Source organism: Tachysurus fulvidraco, chromosome 12 (assembly GCF_022655615.1).
Source record: "Tachysurus fulvidraco isolate hzauxx_2018 chromosome 12, HZAU_PFXX_2.0, whole genome shotgun sequence".
NCBI classification, from domain to species: Eukaryota; Metazoa; Chordata; class Actinopteri; order Siluriformes; family Bagridae; genus Tachysurus; species Tachysurus fulvidraco.
In genome coordinates this window covers 12085283-12105747 of record NC_062529.1, presented here as the reverse complement: position 1 = coordinate 12105747, position 20465 = coordinate 12085283, and the positions used below count along the sequence as shown (strand labels likewise).

General features: G+C 36.0%; 2 protein-coding genes across 4 annotated transcripts in view; both read left to right on the top strand.

Annotated features, from left to right (window-relative positions):
- Positions 1-567: 567 nt before the first annotated feature.
- qpct (glutaminyl-peptide cyclotransferase) lies at positions 568-7022 on the top strand. 2 transcript variants are annotated; one of them, XM_047821067.1, is made up of 7 exons: positions 568-733; positions 3324-3470; positions 3556-3837; positions 4214-4381; positions 4807-4906; positions 6100-6216; positions 6323-6464. In XM_047821067.1, exons 1-7 carry the CDS (start codon positions 620-622, stop codon positions 6334-6336), a joined length of 942 nt encoding a protein of 313 aa, XP_047677023.1. In that variant the 5' UTR covers positions 568-619; the 3' UTR covers positions 6337-6464. The 2 variants fall into 2 exon arrangements, with proteins under 2 accessions (XP_047677023.1, XP_027027876.2); XM_027172075.2 differs by having other exon boundaries at positions 570-733; positions 6373-7022.
- A 3825-nt stretch (positions 7023-10847) lies between these two features.
- LOC113659446 (connector enhancer of kinase suppressor of ras 3-like) overlaps positions 10848-20465 on the top strand; it is a 42870-nt gene continuing 33252 nt past the window's right edge. For both annotated transcript variants that reach the window (XM_047821437.1, XM_027172240.2), the window contains exon 1: positions 10848-11114. In XM_047821437.1, coding sequence (XP_047677393.1) covers positions 11063-11114 — 52 coding nt within the window. In that variant the 5' untranslated portion in view covers positions 10848-11062. The remainder of the gene's footprint in view (positions 11115-20465) is intronic.

Sequence of the window (20465 nt, the reverse complement as noted above, 5' to 3'; positions counted from 1 at the left end):
TAAGATTAATATAATAATATAATGTAGCCCAAAGGGTATATGTTATTATAACAAAATAATGTAACACGAAAGTGTTGTTTTTAGAAGAAGTAACCGAGGTCTCGAACCATTTCTATACTTGTGATTATATGTTTTATGGTGTTTATAATATTCCTCAATAAAGTATATATTATAAGAAGGATACTCTATCCTCTATAAAGTATTCCCCTTATAGTATTATAGAGTTAATAGGGTTGCCAAATAGATATTTTTCAAATTTCTTCTTAATCGTCTAAACTGATATTTTTTTGGTAAGTTCAAAATTCAATTCAAGAATTTTCTTTTTATAAAATCACTATACAAGGTTGTATTAGAGGTGGTAATATAGATACTACCAGCACCATACCAGATTTACCAGCTGTCTAATTTACTCTGTCAGCTGTTATTTGGTCAAACTAAAGAGAAATTTTCTGCAGAATTTGATTCAACATCTTTTTCTGGGTTGTTTTCTGCCTGTGTCTGCGTGTCTGTAACTGAATGAGGCGTGTCCCCCTGTGGCTAGGCTTCAGGTCCTCCCTCCTTCTCCTCTCCTCTTCTCTCACATGATCCCTCTCTCTGAAGTCGCTCACAAATAACGGGTATGATGAGGAGCCACATGAGACCCGGTTCAGCCATGCGGTTCGTCGCGCTGCTTGGCATCTTTGCAACATTTACGAGCCACATCTGTGCTCAAATACATTGGACACAAGAAAAGGTACATTTATTTACCTTCATAACATATCTTGATGTGCGTTTTTGCAACTAATTCATGACGGTAGGGTCGAGGATTTGTGCTGATTACAAATCTGCCTGTAGGCGAAAAAAATCACATGTTTACGCACTAATGTTTCTCAACCTGGATGACTAAAGTACACTGCTGCAGCAAGGTTTAATAATAAATATAAAATGGAAATAAATAATCATAAGTGAAGCTGTTGTGCAATATAGATTTAAATGTTTTAAAACCTTCTAGTCAACCTATGTGTCAAGGTTTATCACAGATGGTTTATGGCTGCTTTTAGCTTTGGGTTGGTTTTGAATATCTGATAACAGGTCAGACTGGTGCATTAAAACCACAAGCATGCTTCTTGACCTGCCCATGTGTGTTATGGTGTGACCATCCCGGGTAAGGAATATGATCTTGTGTGAATAGATTTGTGTATTGCGTATTGGGGGTTTCTGTGCCTACACTTCAGCTCTTGCTTCTGTCTTCCTATTCCTTGTTGCCATGGCAGCATGCTCCTCTTCATTGATCCACCTACTGACATCAAGTTATTTATAGATCTGTGTTTGCTTAATCCTTCCATAACATATAGTGAGAAGTGATTTCAATTGTAGCGTGACCTTAAAGTTGCAGTATAATTTATGGTTTACTGTGTTCTGAGTATGAATAAAACTTCCATCATGATGATTTGGGTTTTCCTTTTTGTGTATGTAAGGAGAATGTGGCACGACACACATCGTACTTAGTCTAATCTAAACTAGGTGTGTTTTGTGTGACTACAGGTTTAATAGTGACGTGACATACAGCTAAGTATGGTGACCCATACTCAGAATTCGTTCTCTGCATTTAACCCATTCAAAGTGCACACACACAGCAGTGAACACACACACACACACACACACACGGCAGTGAACACACACCCGGAGCAGTGGTTTACACCTTAACCAACCAGTATCTACATGATTAATCAATCAACAAGCTGTTAAATAACTGTTAGGCCAAACAGATGGTTTCCCTCCATGGTCGGGTAACTTACAACAACATTATCCCATAACAGACCAACCTTTGGCATACTGAATTATATATTTTTGCCAATGATACAGTAACGCCACTGAACTGAGGGAAGGTGGCATCAGGAATTTTCTGTTCATGAGCATGTTGTGATTACTGACTCACAGCACACCCCCACCACGACTTGGAGACCAACAAATGTAATGAGAGGGACGTCAAATCCAATCAATGCCATACCAAGGTCAGATTTGGATTTAAAACACTATAAATGTAGTTCAGTGTAGGATGATATATAAGCTACATTTATATCAGTATTCTCTTACAAGTTAAAGCAAAAGCAGTAATTCATACCGTGACATTCCTCTATAATGTGAGTAATCTCCAAATACTGCTCCCCTTTTCATGTTATACTTAAAGGTTCTCTGTTGCAATGTGTGGTTAATGTAGACCACATAATTACTCATGTGGCATTGGCAGGGTATAATTTTCCATACAAACAAGTATGACCAGGCTCTGTTATAAAGCCTGAGTTAAGTGTCAATAACGTATGCCATGTCTGTTTATAATTCAGTAATTTTGCTTTCTGTGTTCGGAACAGAAAAGGGAGATTTGTGAACAGGAACCTACATGGCTGTCTGAATATTCTATCATGTATGAGTAATATTTTTATTTACAAGAGTAAAAGTGTTGCTTGATATCAAAACACTGTTTGGTTTGTCTTTATTCTCATTTGGTCTACATTTTTTGTCATAATGCATTAAGATCATCTTTACTAGTCTATCATTTAACAGGTTTTAATGTTTGTACCAAATTATCTATGGATGAATAAACTCTAGAGGAATATGTTTATAACTGTTATGATAAAGTGAGTAGATAACAAAAGGTCCATTTAGAATATGAACAAAATAGAAATCCCACAGCAGCATCTGCTTATTTTCAAGCAGCATCTGCTCATTTAATGACACGTTGTAGATGATTCAAAATATGCCATTTGTTTGTGGTGAGTAACATAACTGTGGGATGTGTGATTAAGCTTTTTTTCATTGCTGAGAGTCAAGCCTTCATCTTTCATGCACCAGTCATGCAACAACATCTCACTGGACATTTAGATTTTATCACCATAGTAGGTCTCATATATCCAACACGAATTCAAAATGAAAAATGAACAATAATATATAAAAAGGCTAACATAAATGGAAAATAGTGCTGTTAAATGTGTCACTGCATTTTCTCAGTCATGATTTTTCTCTATAATCTCAGTGCACTTTCTCCTGTTCCATCAATTATTCCTAAAAGTGTCCTTTGGGTCTGTTTATATTCAGTGTCAGAAATTAGTGATGTCAGATTTACTTTCAGTGTAGTAGTACTAGCAGATGTAAATGCTTAATAGCCATCCCCAATATTGTCAACCTAAGTATGTATGCTGAAGTATTTAGTCAAAGCGAAATTATCTGATGACAATTTGGAGATCTCTCTCTCTCTCTCTCTCTCTCTCTCTCTCTCTCTCTCTCTCTCTCTCTCTCTCTCTCTCTCTCTCTCTCTCTCTCTCTCTTACTCTCTCTCTCCCCAGCTGTACCACACAGCAAACACTCTAAGTTCTGATGATCTGATAAATGTTCTGGCTCAAACAGACATTGACCGCATGTGGAAGAATGACCTGAAGCCCATGTTGGTGGTGCGCTATCCTGGTTCTCCTGGAAGCCAAGCAGTGCAACAGGTCTGTGTGTAGTATGTTAGTGTAGATTTTAAGTTAATAAGGCTAGATACTTGATCTTATTTGCATTTCTTGCTTGCTCCCCCAGCGAATAAAATCTACTCTGAGCTCACTGAATGCAGGCTGGGAGGTGACTGAGGATCGCTTCCAGAGCTGGACTCCTTATGGCCAGATGCCTTTCAATAACATAATTGCTACTCTTCACCCTGGTTCTAAGCGACGCATAGTGCTGGCTTGTCACTACGACTCAAAATATTTCCCTCCTCAGTGGCATGGACGTGAGTTTCTGGGCGCCACTGATTCAGCTGTGCCCTGCTCCATGCTGTTAGAGATGGCCAGGGCATTGGATAACGAGCTAAAAACGCTTAAGGTAAGGAGCTGTGGTAGTATTCATGCATCAAAATTTAAATCCAGTGTTTTGTCCAAAGAAAAAAAAATCAAGCAAAATAACTGTATTTCAAGGAGATTATATTTGACCATGTTACTGTGATAAGCAAGTAAAAGGTGTCATCAGATGAAGTGAAAAAAATGTGACAACAATGAATCATCCATGTAGATGATATGATATTGTACATACATACATAGCTTGGTAATGGAATAGCATAACATACATACATTCATACATACCACATAATGGTAACCTTTTAGAAACATCCTATTTAAATATGGGTTAATAATATTCACTTGCACTAAATTCACCACTGGATGGCAGCATGTGTATATTGTGGTCCTTTTGGCTCTTTCAGGAAGCAGGTTCAGACTTGACTCTACAGCTGATTTTCTTTGATGGAGAGGAGGCTCTGTATCAGTGGACCTCTACTGACTCTCTGTATGGTTCTCGACATCTGGCAGCCAAAATGGAGAACACGGCACACCCAGTGGGAGCCACAGATACCAACCAGCTGGATGGCATTGTAAGTTTATTCTTACAATTTAACACTCACTCTAATCTTGTATGAAAGGGTTAATGTGTTGCAGGTTACTGGTACTATACTACTGTACATATGTTAATGGTTACAGTACATTGTATTGTTAATCCTAGTGATTTATCTGCAAAAAAAAGCTTAAGACCAGTTAGACATATTAAGAATACAGATGCTGCCTGAGCTTCTGAGTCTTCCCATGAGGCAGTGCTGTCAGCAGTGGAGAGAAAATGACATCATGTCTGTTCTCAAACACCAGGGGAAAGTCAAGCCTTTGAAAACTTATCTTAAACAGAGATGCACACCAGCACTATTTCAAGACAGTTTTTTTCTGTCATGACTCATAAAGCCTGTGTTTGCCTTGTCTTCTTTTCTTCTTTCTTTTTGTCCACCTACCTTTTTCCTTTTTAAAACAGGATCTCTTTGTTCTGTTGGACTTGATCGGTGGTCCCATGCCTCACTTCGGTAATCAGTTCTCCAACACTGCCAGGTGGCTTTCCAAGCTCCAGAATATCGGTGAGCTTCTTTTATTGCATTTGAAATTTTTTTATTTCTTTCATTGCTCTCAGTTTTATATGTAGTGCTGACACACACACACACACACACACACACACACACACACACACACACACACACACACACACACACACACACACACACAGATTAATATCTAAACAGATGCACTAGCACATTTTATGCATCTTCTATGTGAATAGTTAGACTCTATACTGTAACTCACTTTCTTTTACACTGACAGATTTTCAATTTGTTCAGATTTGAACAAATTAGTTACAGTCATCGACCGTATATATCTAAAGGGCATTATTAGTCAATGGCAATGGTAGTGTTAAGCTTATATTTATATTAACTGGTTTATTTATGTAGGGGTTTAGAGGTGTACTTTCTATGTTCAGTATATACATAGTAGGGAGACAAATGCAACTGTAAATAAATGCCAGGTAAAATAGTCTTTTCTTCAGTGCTGTGACTGGTAGCTCAGTGGTTAAGATGTTGATCTGCTGATAGGAAAGGTGCGATAAATGTGTCGCTCTCGATAAGAGCAGCTGCCAAATGGAAGAAATAAATGTGGCTAAGATGTGGCAATTGATTAATATGGAAGATGACTAATTAAAAATGTTTTCACATAGCCAATTGGCAAACATACATTAATATCTAATTTTCTCATCTGACAAACCTGCATTCAGTGAACATTTCTCAAAGCTATTGCTATATCTTGCTCCAGAAAAATTCACTGCATCGTGGAGATTGCATTCCCACCAGCAATCAGTGTCCATACAGTAAATGTATTAACATGTGAATACACAGAGCCAATCAGATCCATTTCAGCCAGTCTGAAAATGTTGCCAGAAAAGTGTACAAAAGATTACAAAGGCTTTGTTTGTGGCCATGTGGTCCATGTCTGTGTTTTATATAATATTTAATAATTATAATAATAACCAGTGCCTTTACTTTTCCCTATATTCTTTTATAAACAATGGCCTTGATTCTACGTATTTCCTTCACTTGTGTTCTACTTGATAATTTGCAGCATTCTACTTGCTCTTACTTACAGTATTCTATTTGGCCATTTGTTTATATGTGTTTTATGGCTGAGTCTCTTGTTTTTGTTTTGTACTTTCAAATTACTGTGTGGTCAGTAGACACTTAGATCTACAACAGCTGTCTTGTTACTGTGTGCTTATATTTAGAGCGCCGCCTGCACACTCTGGGCCAGCTGGAGGACCATCCTAATGAAGTGCAGTACTTCTGGCCTGGCATGCCTGTGGGTCCTGTGCAGGATGACCACATGCCCTTCCTTAGCAAAGGTACTATCATAATGCTAGTTTCTACTATTACATTACAGACAAATGAAGCTCTCCAGCAGCATGTCGACCTGATTTTATTCAGAATCCTACTTTTTATTTTAAACAGAAGAAAGACAATGAAATCCACACCTCTTTGCCATTTCCATGTTCTCACAGGGGTCCGGGTTCTTCATCTCATCCCCACCCCATTTCCCTCTGTGTGGCACAACTTTGATGACAATGAGGAGAACTTGGATCGAGCTACGATCCAGAACCTCAACAAGATTTTGCAGGTCTTTGTTTTTGAGTACCTCAACATGAAAAGCCAGAATCCATTTACAAAGGCACCATAATATTCTTTTATATCATTTCTAATAAGGAACACCTCAACAAAGCCCTTATGAAGTCTACCACAAAGCACTAGATTATTTAGTGTTCTAGACACCATATTGTTAGAATTGGGCTTATCTTCGTTAAATTGTGTATTTTTGCTTATTGATTTATAACTGTATATTGTACCACAGGACCAAATATGATAACAGATTATTTTAGCATCAGTATAATCACTATATTTGTATGCTTTGACATTCTGACTGGTGTTCTATGAGATTTCTCAATCTGTTAAATATTGCTGTTCTAATGCATTAGAAAGAATGTTTTCAGTATTTGAATGGTTTCATTTTCAATCAAATCAATTATATTAGATTTGAAGATGTATGTACCTCAAAATACATTCAAAAAGCTCATGATCATGTGGGCTATTTTGTAGAAACCTTTGTATCCATGTTTATATATGTGCCATAAAGAAACAACCATTTATAAATTTCTGAATGGATTAAATGATGCAATGTTTTCACACAGACACACACTCAAACACATACAATGGGGGTCCAAAAGTCTGAGAGCATAGTGAAATGAATTCTATTTTAATTTAAAACATCCATTTTCAACTTGAGTTCAAAAAAGAAACTTAAACATATTTAAATGAATTTTAGAGTTGCTGAATATTTAATATTTCCCTTTTTTGCTGCAATGACAGTATACACTTAAGCTGGACATGATCAGTATAACACATTTGCTTACATTCTAATAGAGACCTAAAAATAATGCAGATCTTGAATACTAAATATTCAGGATAATCAGAACGTACTTTTATTTGTTTTAAATATTTAAACATTTCAACATTTTTAACCCTTCCATTTATTTCCAATATACAAAACAACTTCCAGCTTTTCAATGTAGTCTCAGACGTTTATTTTGAGATATAATGTTCACATTTACAGTAAGATGTAATATTTACATTCTGAGTCTTGCTGGAGCTTTTTTTTTTAAGAGACAGATGCTGATTGAGGCCACATTCATTCACATTCATTCCTCCATAGATTAGATTAGATTAGATTAGATTAGATTAGATTAGATTAGATTAGATTAGATTCAACTTTATTGTCATTACACATGTACAAGTACAAGGCAACGAAATGCAGTTTAGGTCTAACCAGAGTGCAATAGTAGCAAGTGCAGGATATACAGTTTTTACAGATTTAAATAAGTTAAATAAAGTGGTGATATGGGATATTTTACAGACGTGTGTGTGTACTAAGAACATGATGTACAGATTTACTGAAATTTACAGAAGGATATGTGCTGTATCAAAATATATGGCTATTCTTATAAATAGTAATTAACAGGTGTGTATGTACAATGAATATAATACACAGGTGAATGTATGTGTGTGTGGGTGTGTGTGTATGTGTGTGTGTGTGTGTGTGTGCTATGAATATAATATACGGATCAATATATATGTGCTATGAACATAATATACAGATGGCTATTACTATAAACTGAAATTTACAGAAGGGTATGTGCTATAAACAAAATATATTGTTAATACTATAAACAGAAATATACAGTAGAATATGTACTATGAACATATATAATATAATATAATAATATAATATAAAGTATTGTTATTACTATAGGAGACAATTCATGGAAATTCCAGCAAATCTCTTTTAACATGCATGTTAGGGTTTGTTGTAAATGCTGGGATTGTAGCTTCTTTAGTATGTCATACGCAGGATATGGTTGGACTCCAGAAATGAATTATATTCATATTATAAAGATCTCGTATTGGTCATTTACTTTTATTTTCAGCCTATTTTGTGGTTAAACATTGTTGTCAGGAAGCATAAGCAAACAGGAACTATGATCATGCTTCAGTCACACATTCCCGGCATACACTCTACATTATGAACACTTCCTTCAGCTGACACTCCTGTGGTTAATTAAATGTCTAGTTTCACTCCATCCTTCTAACTACAACAGAATAAAGTTTTTTACACTGTGAGGCTATTTCCAACATCCATTTAGCAAATACTGTATAATGAACAGCCTTTGTATGGACTAAAAATATCTTATCACAGAATCTGACATATAATTGTTATCATATGATATTATAATAAATAGTAGTATATTTTATATTATTTCATACAATTATAGAATATGCTTAGATCTTTCACAAAAGGAATTCAGGTCTCATACTAGTGTGAGGCTTTAATTATTTCACACTGTCATGTGTGTCCAAAGTGTCAGAATTGAAATATGATTTCCTGTGCACCTGTCCTGCATGTAAAGGCTGTTCCCCTGAATTGATTTTGCATGTCAAGGGTTTGATAGAAGTCTGTTGCGTTCTCATTTCATTAATGAAATTTACAACAAAAATATTATAAAACTGTAATTATTGCTACACTCTACTCTCTCTCACTGGCACACAAACAAAGATCTCAGTCTTCCTAATAATCACCATAACAGTTCACTTATATATGTATAGTAGGAAGTATACAACTACTTCATTAAAATATGACTGTGGCAAGCCTTAAATCCTCATTCTTGTTCACCTATGATGTGAAAGAATGTCAGAAATTCTCCTCTGTTATTATAAGAATTTGATTTAGTTCCACAGTGGACCACAGTCATTTTATAATCCTTAATGCCCTTGCGTGCAAAGTATGAAAAACAAACTGTTATTATGTTATTATGCAATTATCTGATACTTCTGAGAAGTTTATAGAGTCATACCTTATACAGTTGAAAAGCTCATTTGTGGTCTTAAATAGTTTTTTCTTTTACAAGGATACTAAAGGTGTTATTGTAGTGAAATTACATGCTTTTTGGTAACTGATATTAATTTTAGTTGATGTCAAATTTGGGAAGTTGGATTTTCTATGATTATATAATAATTCACAACTGATTCACTTTAAGTCACTGATAACAGTGCGAACATTAAACACAGTGGAAGACACTGTTGGTTGGAAGTCACACTCCTCACTCTTGCATGTGCCTTTCTATTAATTAAGTTTCAGGATATACGTTGAAAAGTAGTGCGGCATTCAAAGTAGTTATCGAATAATATGTTTTATATTAGTCACTGGATCCTCAGCTGGAAATTTTAGATTTATGGGGTGAACAATCATCAATCTTGCATCAAGGGGATTGCCTTCTACCAATAAACAAACTGCCAGACGAAACAGGTAATTATAGTGTTTAATTTCCATTGTTTTATTGCTCATGATATGTGTGAAAGTGTAATTACAGGAACAGTATAATATACTTTCCAGCTGTTCGGCAAGAGAGTGATTTAGGGTTAGGCTTATTCCTGATAAGACATGGTTCTTTTATTTGACATGAAGGATAGGTGTGGCATCTTAGGACACATTCCACCTGTTTTTCTTGGCTCAGATCATGTGAAACACATGATTTATTTATTTCTAGATCTGTCCTGACAATGGGAACTTCATCAGACCACAGAATAAAACAGAAAATTAGAAAGGTTTTTAATTTTGTACTCATGTGCCTGTGTAAACTTTAGAGGGCAGTGGTGAGTTGGAACATTAATCAGAAGGTTTAATTTTATATATATATATATATATATATATATATATATATATATATATATATATATATATATATATATATATATATATATATATACTGTTACTGCAGTCAACAAAGATCTGGAAAATGATCAGTGACACTGTGGTGTGAAATTCTATCAGCCCAAAGTTGATTATTTTGCTATAACAGCACATTTTTCTTTCCCTTAAAGTTAATAAAACAGGGTCTGATATTTAATCACAGGCACTTAAGTGAGTCTGCATGTCAAATGTGTTTGCTCCATTGGAACATTATGGTATTATAGTATATTGCAGCTTTGATTTGCAGTACGGTCATTCAGTCTATACCAACACCACGTGTGCAATATCACACATGTATAGATATATTTCTTTGTTTCCTCTTCTACTTTGCTTGTGTGTACATTTGGTTGGCCCGATTTGCTTATTTAAAAAAACAAAGAGCTAAAAGATGTCCCCTTGATTACTGAGGTAAAGTTAGGATTGGTTTTAGCATTAGCATTATTTAATGTGTGTGCGCGTGCGTGCGTGTTTAGACACCGCAATGTTTGAATAATGAAATTGATGGTGGGTTTTTGTTCAACTGTAGCACATAATTCATTTACTAATTAGGTTCTGACTAGCGTGTGTGTGTGTGTGTGTGTGTGTGTGTGTGTGCGCGCGCGCGCGCGCTAAAGCCCCTCCCCCGCCTGCCTGTCTCGCTGCTGATTGGACAGCTCTCTGTCATTTAATCTTTCACTGCTTTTCTGGAGCGATTCTTCTGACCTCGGTCGTTCAGCTGCGTTCATTTTCACTGAGTGAAAACACCAGTGATCGTTTTAAAGTGGAATATTTTTCAGCTTCAACGTAGAAGGATGGAAGTATGAATACAGTGTTCGGTGACAATTTTACACTGTGGCTGCTGCAGTCGGCGTTTAGTTCAAACTTCTGTTGCCTGGTAGTTTAAGTAAGAAACCATGGAACCGATAACCAAGTGGTCACCTAAACAAGTAGTGGATTGGATGAGAGGTGAGTAAATCTGTCGAACATTTAAAGAACTATTTGTTTCACTCTTACTATTTTGTCACGTCATATTTATACAGTGTTTCTTTAACTCGTGCGCCGCTTTTGTTTACATTCAGTTTCATAGAAACTCGGCGGCTCGCGCGTGTCATTCAGCACCAACCGGCTGCTGAAGCGAGCAACAATTTACAAACACTATTGAAAGTTAATGTTTGACAATTAATATAAAATTCACCTTTTTTTTTACGTCTGTCGTTTTACAATTCCTGTATATATTTTTTCCTGTATAAACTTTCATGAACCCCTAAGAACCATTTGAGCCTTAAGAGTGTTTGTTTCTGATGATTTAACATGAGCACGACAGTCATGAGCGTTTACGAAAATACTGAACCTGATACAGTGACTAGGTACTGAACTGTAGTACTGTTATTGTTTTGGACTAGGGGTTTGATAGATAGCTCATCTGTAAGGCTTTTGTGGTAGTGGAGAAAGCTGTAAATGGCAGTTGATTGTGCAGGTGTGTTGTCCAGGTAGCGCTTTGTTTACATGGCTAAGCTAACAAGCGTTAAAAAAACAACAACAACATATGTAATGTGGGACTTAAGTATGAACCAGTGTCAACTCATCACGTATAGGGCTGTTTGGTACTGCAGAAATACATCTTACCGTTTACTGCTTTAATAATTCACACCCTGATTTGGCCCATGAGAGGCTCAGCTTTATGTTTGAATTGTGTTCAAACCTGTTTGCGTAGATTCCTGTGAATAAACACATTTGTGGAATGAGTAACTGAATTACTCCAAAACTAACCGAGATGTCTTCACCAAACGGTTTTCGTTAACAGACATTTGCTTCACCCTGAAAGAAAATAGCAGCCCCTGAAATCATGGCATTTCATGGAGACTGCTGAAGTTTAGATTGATAGACAGATAGAACTTTGTCATTGCATTGTACAAGTACACAGCAACGAAATGCAGTTTGGCATCTACCAGAAGTGCAAAAGTGCAGATAAATATCTAGCATATTTACAGCAAGTGGTATATACGAAGGCATATACAGTGAATAAATATAAAGGCTATAACAGTGCAGTGATGTGTGGACATCAAGTTTACAAAGCTAACTTACATAATTTCATGTGTAAACTTGTTGAACAGTGCTCATTAATCCAATACTGCTATGCATAGTCTAGTCTCTTGATAAATGGTTTTGTCTTTTGATAATGTATCATATTTGTTTATGCATTGTTCAGTTGTGACAAAGTTCTCTTAAAGGCAGGTTACAGAAAACATCAATTAATGCAGGATAAATTGCCTTTTTTTGTTTTTTTTTTGCATGTGACACTGGACTTTATGCTTCAACTCATATCAGTTGTTTCTTATTACAATTTATACTATTTCACTGAAAACTGAATTGATTTTTTTTGTCCATTACTCCAACTACCAAATAAACTGTGAGACAGCCTTTCATGCCAGTCTGTGGCTTTTCAAGCATCCATAGCTCTCTACCGTAAACATACTGCTGAGTGAGTTACACCAGAACGGATGTACGAATATCATATCATCCTGTGTAATTACTAGGTTTTCAAACTTAAGTGAGAAACAGTAGCTTTAGCTTTCACTGTTAGCCCAGGAATGTAATGAAAGTGCATTCTTCATAAGATTGTTACCTTTTGCTCTTTGTGTTGCAGTGATGACCTGTATAATCCTGGCTCTTAGCCTATAAAATATTTAGCCTTTTTATAGGTCTGGGTTTGTCCAGTATTATTTCCAGCCAAATGTTTGACCTATTACCCACCCATGCCATAGAAGTATTGTTGGGTCATGGGAAATTCATGGTTTATTTTTAAGGACCTGGCACAGTTTAATGGCTGCTGTTCCAGTGAACTGCATCTGGAGGTCAAGCTTGAGAACAATGCAGATTATAATTCGTACTTTGTGACTCACGAGACTGGTTTAGTTGCCTGATGGTTTCGGCTAGCATAGCCGAAGTTTTATCAAAGGTTATGCTCTCTAGACAATTGGTTAGCTCAAGAGGATTTTGGTCAAATCTGCATTTAGAGAGATTAATCCCTTTATGTGAAACCCTCTGAATGCCTACCCCTAAAAAAGTCAAGATTTGATATCTTTAATCAGAGACTCTTAATGAGAAACCTATTTCCCAGATTTGTTTGTATGTGCAAGAGATGCCATAACCCTATCAGTTCATGCATAAAGTTTATTTTATCATAGGTTCTTCATGCTTAAATGTGTGAAAAGGTAGAGTCTAAAGGCATGACTCATTTAACTGAAAGTATGAGGAGTCAATGTTTAACAATGTAAGGTATTTTAAGGAAGTCCATCTGGAATGACTTGAATGAACAACATTCTTTCTGTCACTCATACACATTTAGTAAAATAGCTCCCTGAAATAATTTCTCCTCGGTTTAGCTATTAATCTGACTCCAAATTACCATTTACAATGACGATATGTTTAGATCATTTTAGGTAGGAACACTGGTTTTCTGTTGGTTGAATAGTGTTGGTAGCAAAGTTTATATGCATACTAATAATATGCTAATAATGCAGTCGAGCATAAATTAAAATTGTTTCTGTTTGATTAAAACACATCTGATTAAATCTACACATTTCTTGCATACAAAATGTACAACGTGTAATTAAATACCCAGACTAACACTGTAGACTGTATGTATTTCTAATATAAAAAAAAATAAAAACTGGTCCTGACAGGAAGCAAATAACCACAGAATGGTTCTGAACAACATTCTGCCCTTCCCTCTAAAAGGACTAACCATTTAAAACCTGTTATAGCTGCTGGATGTTAGATTTTGAAATCAGATAATAACAGATTATAACTCGACAACTCTGTATCCCAAACATCATGATGTATATTAAAAAATGGTATTCCTAAGATTATTAAATCTTGAAACTCCCAAACTTTGTACTGACCTCTAATGTCGCAGGTAGTAAGCCCAAAAATGTGTATTGTGCATATGCTGTGTAATGATAAATAATGCATAACATACACAATGTAGTGGCCTAACATTAGCAAGCTATAGTATAAGTTCTGTCTAAACAAGGAAATACCTACACATATACATACATGTACATGTCTGTTATTGTCAGAGGACAAACATGTTCCTGTCTTACTAATGTGTATACATTTAGTTTGGCTTATGTGATGAATGTGTGAACCCTTTTGAAAGTTTTTTCGCAGGGTTAAGGGTCTGTATAGATACTTTATTTAGAATTAATTCATTCAGATCAAAATTTACTTTGAAAACATAGCTCTTTGATTGTTACTGTTTAAAGAGACATCTTGACACAATATTTGAGACTTTTCAACTATGAAATTACCATGTGGTACCATGTGTCCTCTATAAGAGGCTCTTATAAATTTAAAGCAGACTTTTCTAGAAACCTGGAGAGATGTCAAGAATTTCCACTGTGCCTTTGTGTAAGTAAATTAGTTGATATCTTTTGTCCATACGGTTTGATTGTTCTAGGGACTAAGAGTTTCTATTGTGTACATGAAGTAATTCTTAGAAATACAGCTGTGTCGTTATAAACACAGGAGTCTCGGTCAGTGTTTTAGTCATGTGATATATGATGGCTGGCTTATAGTATTTACTGTATATAGTGTTTATATTACAGTCATCAGATCTTGAATAATTAGTTTTGTCTGTCAGTTTAAAATCTTAGTTTTACATACTCTGCCTTAAGCTTAGCTAAAACACAGCAGCTTCCCAGTGAAACACTGAGTCCGTTGACATTTGCATGAATCCAAGCTCTGTTTCCCACAGAGACCAGACATGATAAAGGGTCACCTTGTGTGAGCCATGGTGAAGTGAAGTTGTTGGCTTTGTATTCAAACCTGAATATCCCAGTACAAATCTGCAAGATTATCTGATCTTAGCAAAGCCAGTGTTAGCACCCCTCATGCACTTAAGTCTCTGGCTTCTTATAAAACCCTTCTTCATACAGTGAGCCTTAACTCTGAGGACCACATTTTTGCTGACAGGTAATTAGAAAAGTAGAACGCTCAATTTGTACACAAAAATATAGCAATAAGGAGAGATGCAGAGCCTCATCAAGCACAAAACTACATTCTACAATCACTACCTAATCGATGGCATTCTTTTAATGAAAAACAGCATGTGATTTTGTTCTGTTAAATATACACTTCATGGGTTAATTAAGTAGTGATGGTTGTGGATAAAAAAAACATTTCATTTTGGATAATTTCATTATCATGTCAGAACGTCTTGATCCTTCTCTAATTATTTGCACAGCACATTAGAGCAATGCCAGGTCATTTGATCACAGCTGTAAAAAGAAAAAAATGTTTTATAGACATTACAAGTAGTATAAGCAAAACCTGATAGCTTTGGATTTATACAAAACAGCTAGTCAGAATTCTCCAGCATATTTTCTGCATGCCTTAGTTATCTGATCTTATCTGATGATAACGTGGGAAGTTTTTTTTGTCCCTGGCTGTTGTAATTCACATTTAAAATGTAAACCTGTGTTGTTGTTGTAATATGCAGAATGCTTTTGGCAAGTATTCACACAAGTCTATAAAACACATGATGCCTCTGTGATATAGAAGAGAAGGCTTTCCTGTGTCCACTGGGGGACATGCAGGCATACTTCTCTATGTTTAAACAACCACTAAGACAGGAATGTATACCGCAGCTAGGCCAAACCCTCAATGAATCAAGAAAGAAAAGTGCTACAAATAGCCTTTTATGTCCTTGTCCTTTGTTCCATGCCACTTGTGGCTTTTTAGTCCATATTTAAAATTAAAGGCCAAATAACCGTGTGTGTGTGTGTGTGTGTGTGTGTGTACTAAATATAATATATATAATATAAATAAATCTCCTCAAGCTTTTGTTATTTCATTCCAAAGGGATTTGGCTGTAGTTTTGTTAAGGAAATGCCTCTTAATTTTGTATTACTAAAGGTTGCTCTCTCTTTGTCTCCGTAACTCGTGCAAGTGGGAAATTTATGTTTGGAACATGTTGAGACTTGCCTGTACTTTCTACAAGTTGCTCTCTGATATTTTTTCATTTAGCCATGTAATCTGATTTAATGCTTTTTTACCCTGTGTGCCATGCCTAGGAGTGTTTCTCCCTGCATCTCCCTGCATCTTTGTCAATACATAGTAGTAGTAGTAGTAGTAGTATTTATCCATAAAGGACGTAAGGCAGTTGACATAAAACATGTAAAACACCTGGTAGAGATGGGAATTCCCTGTGGCACAGCAATTAACTATCATCTTGCACCACATTCTTACTAGAATAATGTTTTACAGCAGGTAATAAACAATGCACTGTGATGATTCATTGTCAGTCTCCGAGCTGATGTTCTACTAAGCTGATGATGGTGAGTGGAAAGTTGCACATAGTTCTCAAATAATGAAAAATCTGAGTACTTTACTGACCATCAGTTTGGGTTTTTCCTTCCATTTGCTACCATTTCATCAGAAACAGGTTGGTAGATTTTTGGACTTTAGCTAATTCTTGTAATTTGGAATAACATCTAAGAAGACAACTCCATCTAAAAGATGTCCAGCATCCCAATGAAACCCTGAAAACCTGCACAAAAAGACCATGTTTCTCTCCAGCTAAAGTTCTAAATATGTGTTTGTGATCTGACTTTGTTCTGTAAAGGTTGTTGAGTAATTCTCTCAGCCAGCACCTGCACGTAGGTAAACAGAGAAAGGGTGGCGTTGCACGTGCACTTACAAAACAGTCTTAACCACATCACACCAGAGCACTGGGGGAAATCCTTTCACTGGTTGCCACTGTAAACACACTGTCTACTTTAAGCAAAAGGACGCTGTGTGTGCTGTAGTTTTGTCATCAGCATAAATAATGACAAGGCTCAACGTTATTGAATAAGCGGCTCTATTAATGTCTGCGTTCAGGATGAGACTTGTTGCTAATTGGTACAGGGTGTTCCTTTTATACATGTATGATCAGATTTTAACACTTGCTGCATCCCAATTCACCTGTTTATATCATGCACTAAAGGTATGTACATTTTGTGAAGAATAAGTTCATACCTTTTCAGTGTGTATCAACGAAATATGTACTAGGACACACTAACATGTCATGTAATGGAAGAGAACATTGTTGCCTCGCTGTATTTCAGCTTTTCTTCATTCATTATTGTTGATATAAATTTATAAAGAATGCCTTAATGGAAATGGGATAGAGTAAAATAAAAATAAAACAGAATGAATAAAAAACAAAATTACTCTTGACTTATTAATAAAAGACAAATATTAATATATAAAAAAGTTTGCTACGATGGCTTAGGACTAGTGAACAGTTTTTCCATACTAACACTACCTCTGGCTTGCACATTAGGAATGAAATGTAATTTTATATCCTGAGTTTCTATGTTCTGTAAAGCTATTTTGTGACAATGTCCATTGTTAAAAGTGCTGTACAAATACAATATAATTGCATTTAATTGAAATGAAAAGGAAAGTTAGAGCTACAGGATTCAAGAACTGGAGGACAAAATGCAGCCCAATAGAATGAGCACTATGTAAAAATAAATAAATAAAAGAAAAGAATACAGTAGGTAGTCTTTTAACAACATTAAAAAAAATTTACCTTATTAGGATCATCTGTACTGTTGTTGTTTTTTTCCTTCACTCATAATGCATAAAATCAAGCCGATACAGACCAAGAGCTTATTGTGATCTTTGTGACTTTAAGGCATGGCTGCTGGATGTGTTGGTTTGAGTACCTCAGAAACTGCTAATCTGATTTTATTCAGACTGGTGTGAAAAGCAAAAAAAATAGTTGAGGGAAATCAGGGAAGTTTTGAGTTGATAAGTCTCTAGTAACCTGAATAGTCACTCTTTGCAAGCGTGTTAAGCAGAAAAGCATTTCAGCATGCACAAAACATCAGCCCTTTAAGTGGATGAGCTGCTGCAGCAGATGATCACTTCAGGCTCCACTTCTGTGAATTTCAGGCTATCATGGCACACATTCACTTAAACTAGACAGTTGTTTTGTTTTCTAATCAACCATCCAGTTATCCAGTCCCCTCTCCCGACCCTCTTTTTCCCAGCCCCCAAAACATGTACTATCGGCTCTGTTAGTTATTACACCTGTGTTTAGTCCCTACATTAAGATATCAAAGCTTCGCCAGGGGCTCACGTTCCCATGGAATTGTGCCCAAGCACAATATTTACTGCATGATTTGGAAAAAACATGCAAATGACTCATCATAGTCTTTCATCTAGATGCATGAGCTGGATTTTTTTTTTTTTTTTCATCTTATGGAACTAACAAGAGAGCTGTGTGGTGTGGCTTCAAGTATGTCTACTTTATAACATATTTTATCATGACTTCAGCTCCCATTTATTCATTTTTGCTCCACATGTTTAAAATCTTAGCTTTATGAGAAAGCGGAATATTTTATGTCTCTCAATTGCTTCTTTAGATTTATAATTAGTGCCTTTTTTCCCCTTTTACTCTTTAATTATGCCTCCTTTATGAATGCCTCTCTCCATTTCTGCCATTTTGAAGTGTCCATCCACCTTCCTTTTCAGATTTTATCTGCATCTCTTATGCCATATGACTCCTTCTGTCTTATATTTATCATATTCTGTCCGTATGCACTGCAATATGTTAAGCCAAAGGTATAAAGCTTTAGTATGTACCAGTAATAACCACCATCACTGCATCTTAAACCACACTACATGCTACAAGCTTCCAATATATAATTAATGATGATGTCCTACAAAATAAGAGGACGAAGAGTTCTTTTTCCCAATGGCAAAACCAACAAGATATCTAAATTATATTGTTTTATACATTTTGCAGCAAACTCCTTATGAGAAGCATAACTTATTAGTTCCTGAAGAACAGGTTTACATTACTAATGCTGCCAAATAGCATAAAACATTAGAGAAGATTAAAAAACATTTATTCTGCTTTAGCGGTTACTTGAAAGCTGATTTACATATCTAATCATCAAGTTGTCAAAAGTTTGCTCCAATTAGATTTGTATATTTGGGTTTGCTCCATCATACATCCCAGATCAGACTTTGTGTTTGAGTTTGGGTTAGAGAGGGTTTTTTTTCTTATTCCTATTAAGGCCTTTGATTGGGGGAAATCTGCATTCCTTATGCATGAGAAGTGTTTCTACCATTTTCTATAAGTTGTATGTAAACACCGGGCTAAAACTAGTGTGGTACAAGTTGGGTATCCCCACCTCAGTGTTTCAGACTTCTCTGTAATTGTGGTTTTGCCTTTTGGGGATGTGGCGCAGACGAGAGTCAGAGAGGTCAGTTGGGGAGTGCCTGATTTCCAAACCGCCTCTGATTACACATCTGTAATGATCCTGTGTTTACTGCATTGCTTGAATTTATCAATAGTGAGAGAGTCTTATTATAGTTTTGTTGGCTGTAAAAATGTCAAACGCTCAGTCTCCAGTGAGTAGGTTTTTTGGCTAGTTTTCTGGGCTAAAACTCTGTAGTGAGTGAAGAGTGTTTGTTTAAGCAAGTTCAGTGTGCAGACCTCATGACTTAATACAGTATATTCTGTCTAGTCTTTGAAAGAAGCATGGACTGTAACCACTATCATGTTATTAGTATATTTTTGTAAAGTATGTATGAATTAGTGTCTGCTTGGCAAGACAAACATATCAGTTAACTTAAAACAGAGTGTAGATGTATGCATCATAATATAATAGTGTAAAACTGATCTGTATCTCCATGGCTCAGCTTATTGGCCCATGGTTAATCTTTCCTTTCCCCCACTTAATCCTTTCATGCCTGATGGAAAAGTTGCATGTGAGCTGTAGCAAACCTGTCAGATCAGTTTCTTTTCCCTGTGGTGTTTTTTGCTCACTAACATCTCCTCCCCCTTCAGCATATGTCACATGTCAAGGCAACATGTGGGTCAGACTGAGCACCTTTAGGCCATCAGTCCTGTCTGTCTTTCAGCCTATAGCACTGCCACATTGAGGTGGTATAATTCCTCAACTGATCATTTGCTTAAGACTATTTCAAGTACCACTGCTTTGGTTTGCACCTACAGTGAGCAACAGGTTCTTGACATAATTATCATGTGTGTGGATTGCTAGTCATTTAAAAAGGAAAGTAATTATAAATTTACCGAAATTAAGTAACTTATTCATAACTATTTATTGAAGGGATTAAACCATTTATCAGCTGACTGGGTTGTTCTTATGTAACTGTACTCTACTTGTACAAGGGTTTTGTTTTTAATTTGGGAAATCATGCATTGGGGTTTAAAGCTTAACTCTTTGAAAGGGTTTTTCTTTTAGAGTTTTTTCTTGCCAGTACAGCCTTTACAGGGCTTTTTGTGTACCA

What these genes read in the sequence shown, in the direction of transcription:
- qpct (XM_027172075.2), top strand. Translation starts at nt 620, where the DNA reads ATGATGAGGAGCCACATGAGACCCGGTTCAGCCATGCGGTTCGTCGCG. An exon ending in ACGAGCTAAAAACGCTTAAG is followed by an intron (nt 3,838 to 4,213) that starts GTAAGGAGCTGT and finishes TGGCTCTTTCAG; the next exon opens with GAAGCAGGTTCAGACTTGAC. An exon ending in CCAACCAGCTGGATGGCATT is followed by an intron (nt 4,382 to 4,806) that starts GTAAGTTTATTC and finishes TTTTTAAAACAG; the next exon opens with GATCTCTTTGTTCTGTTGGA.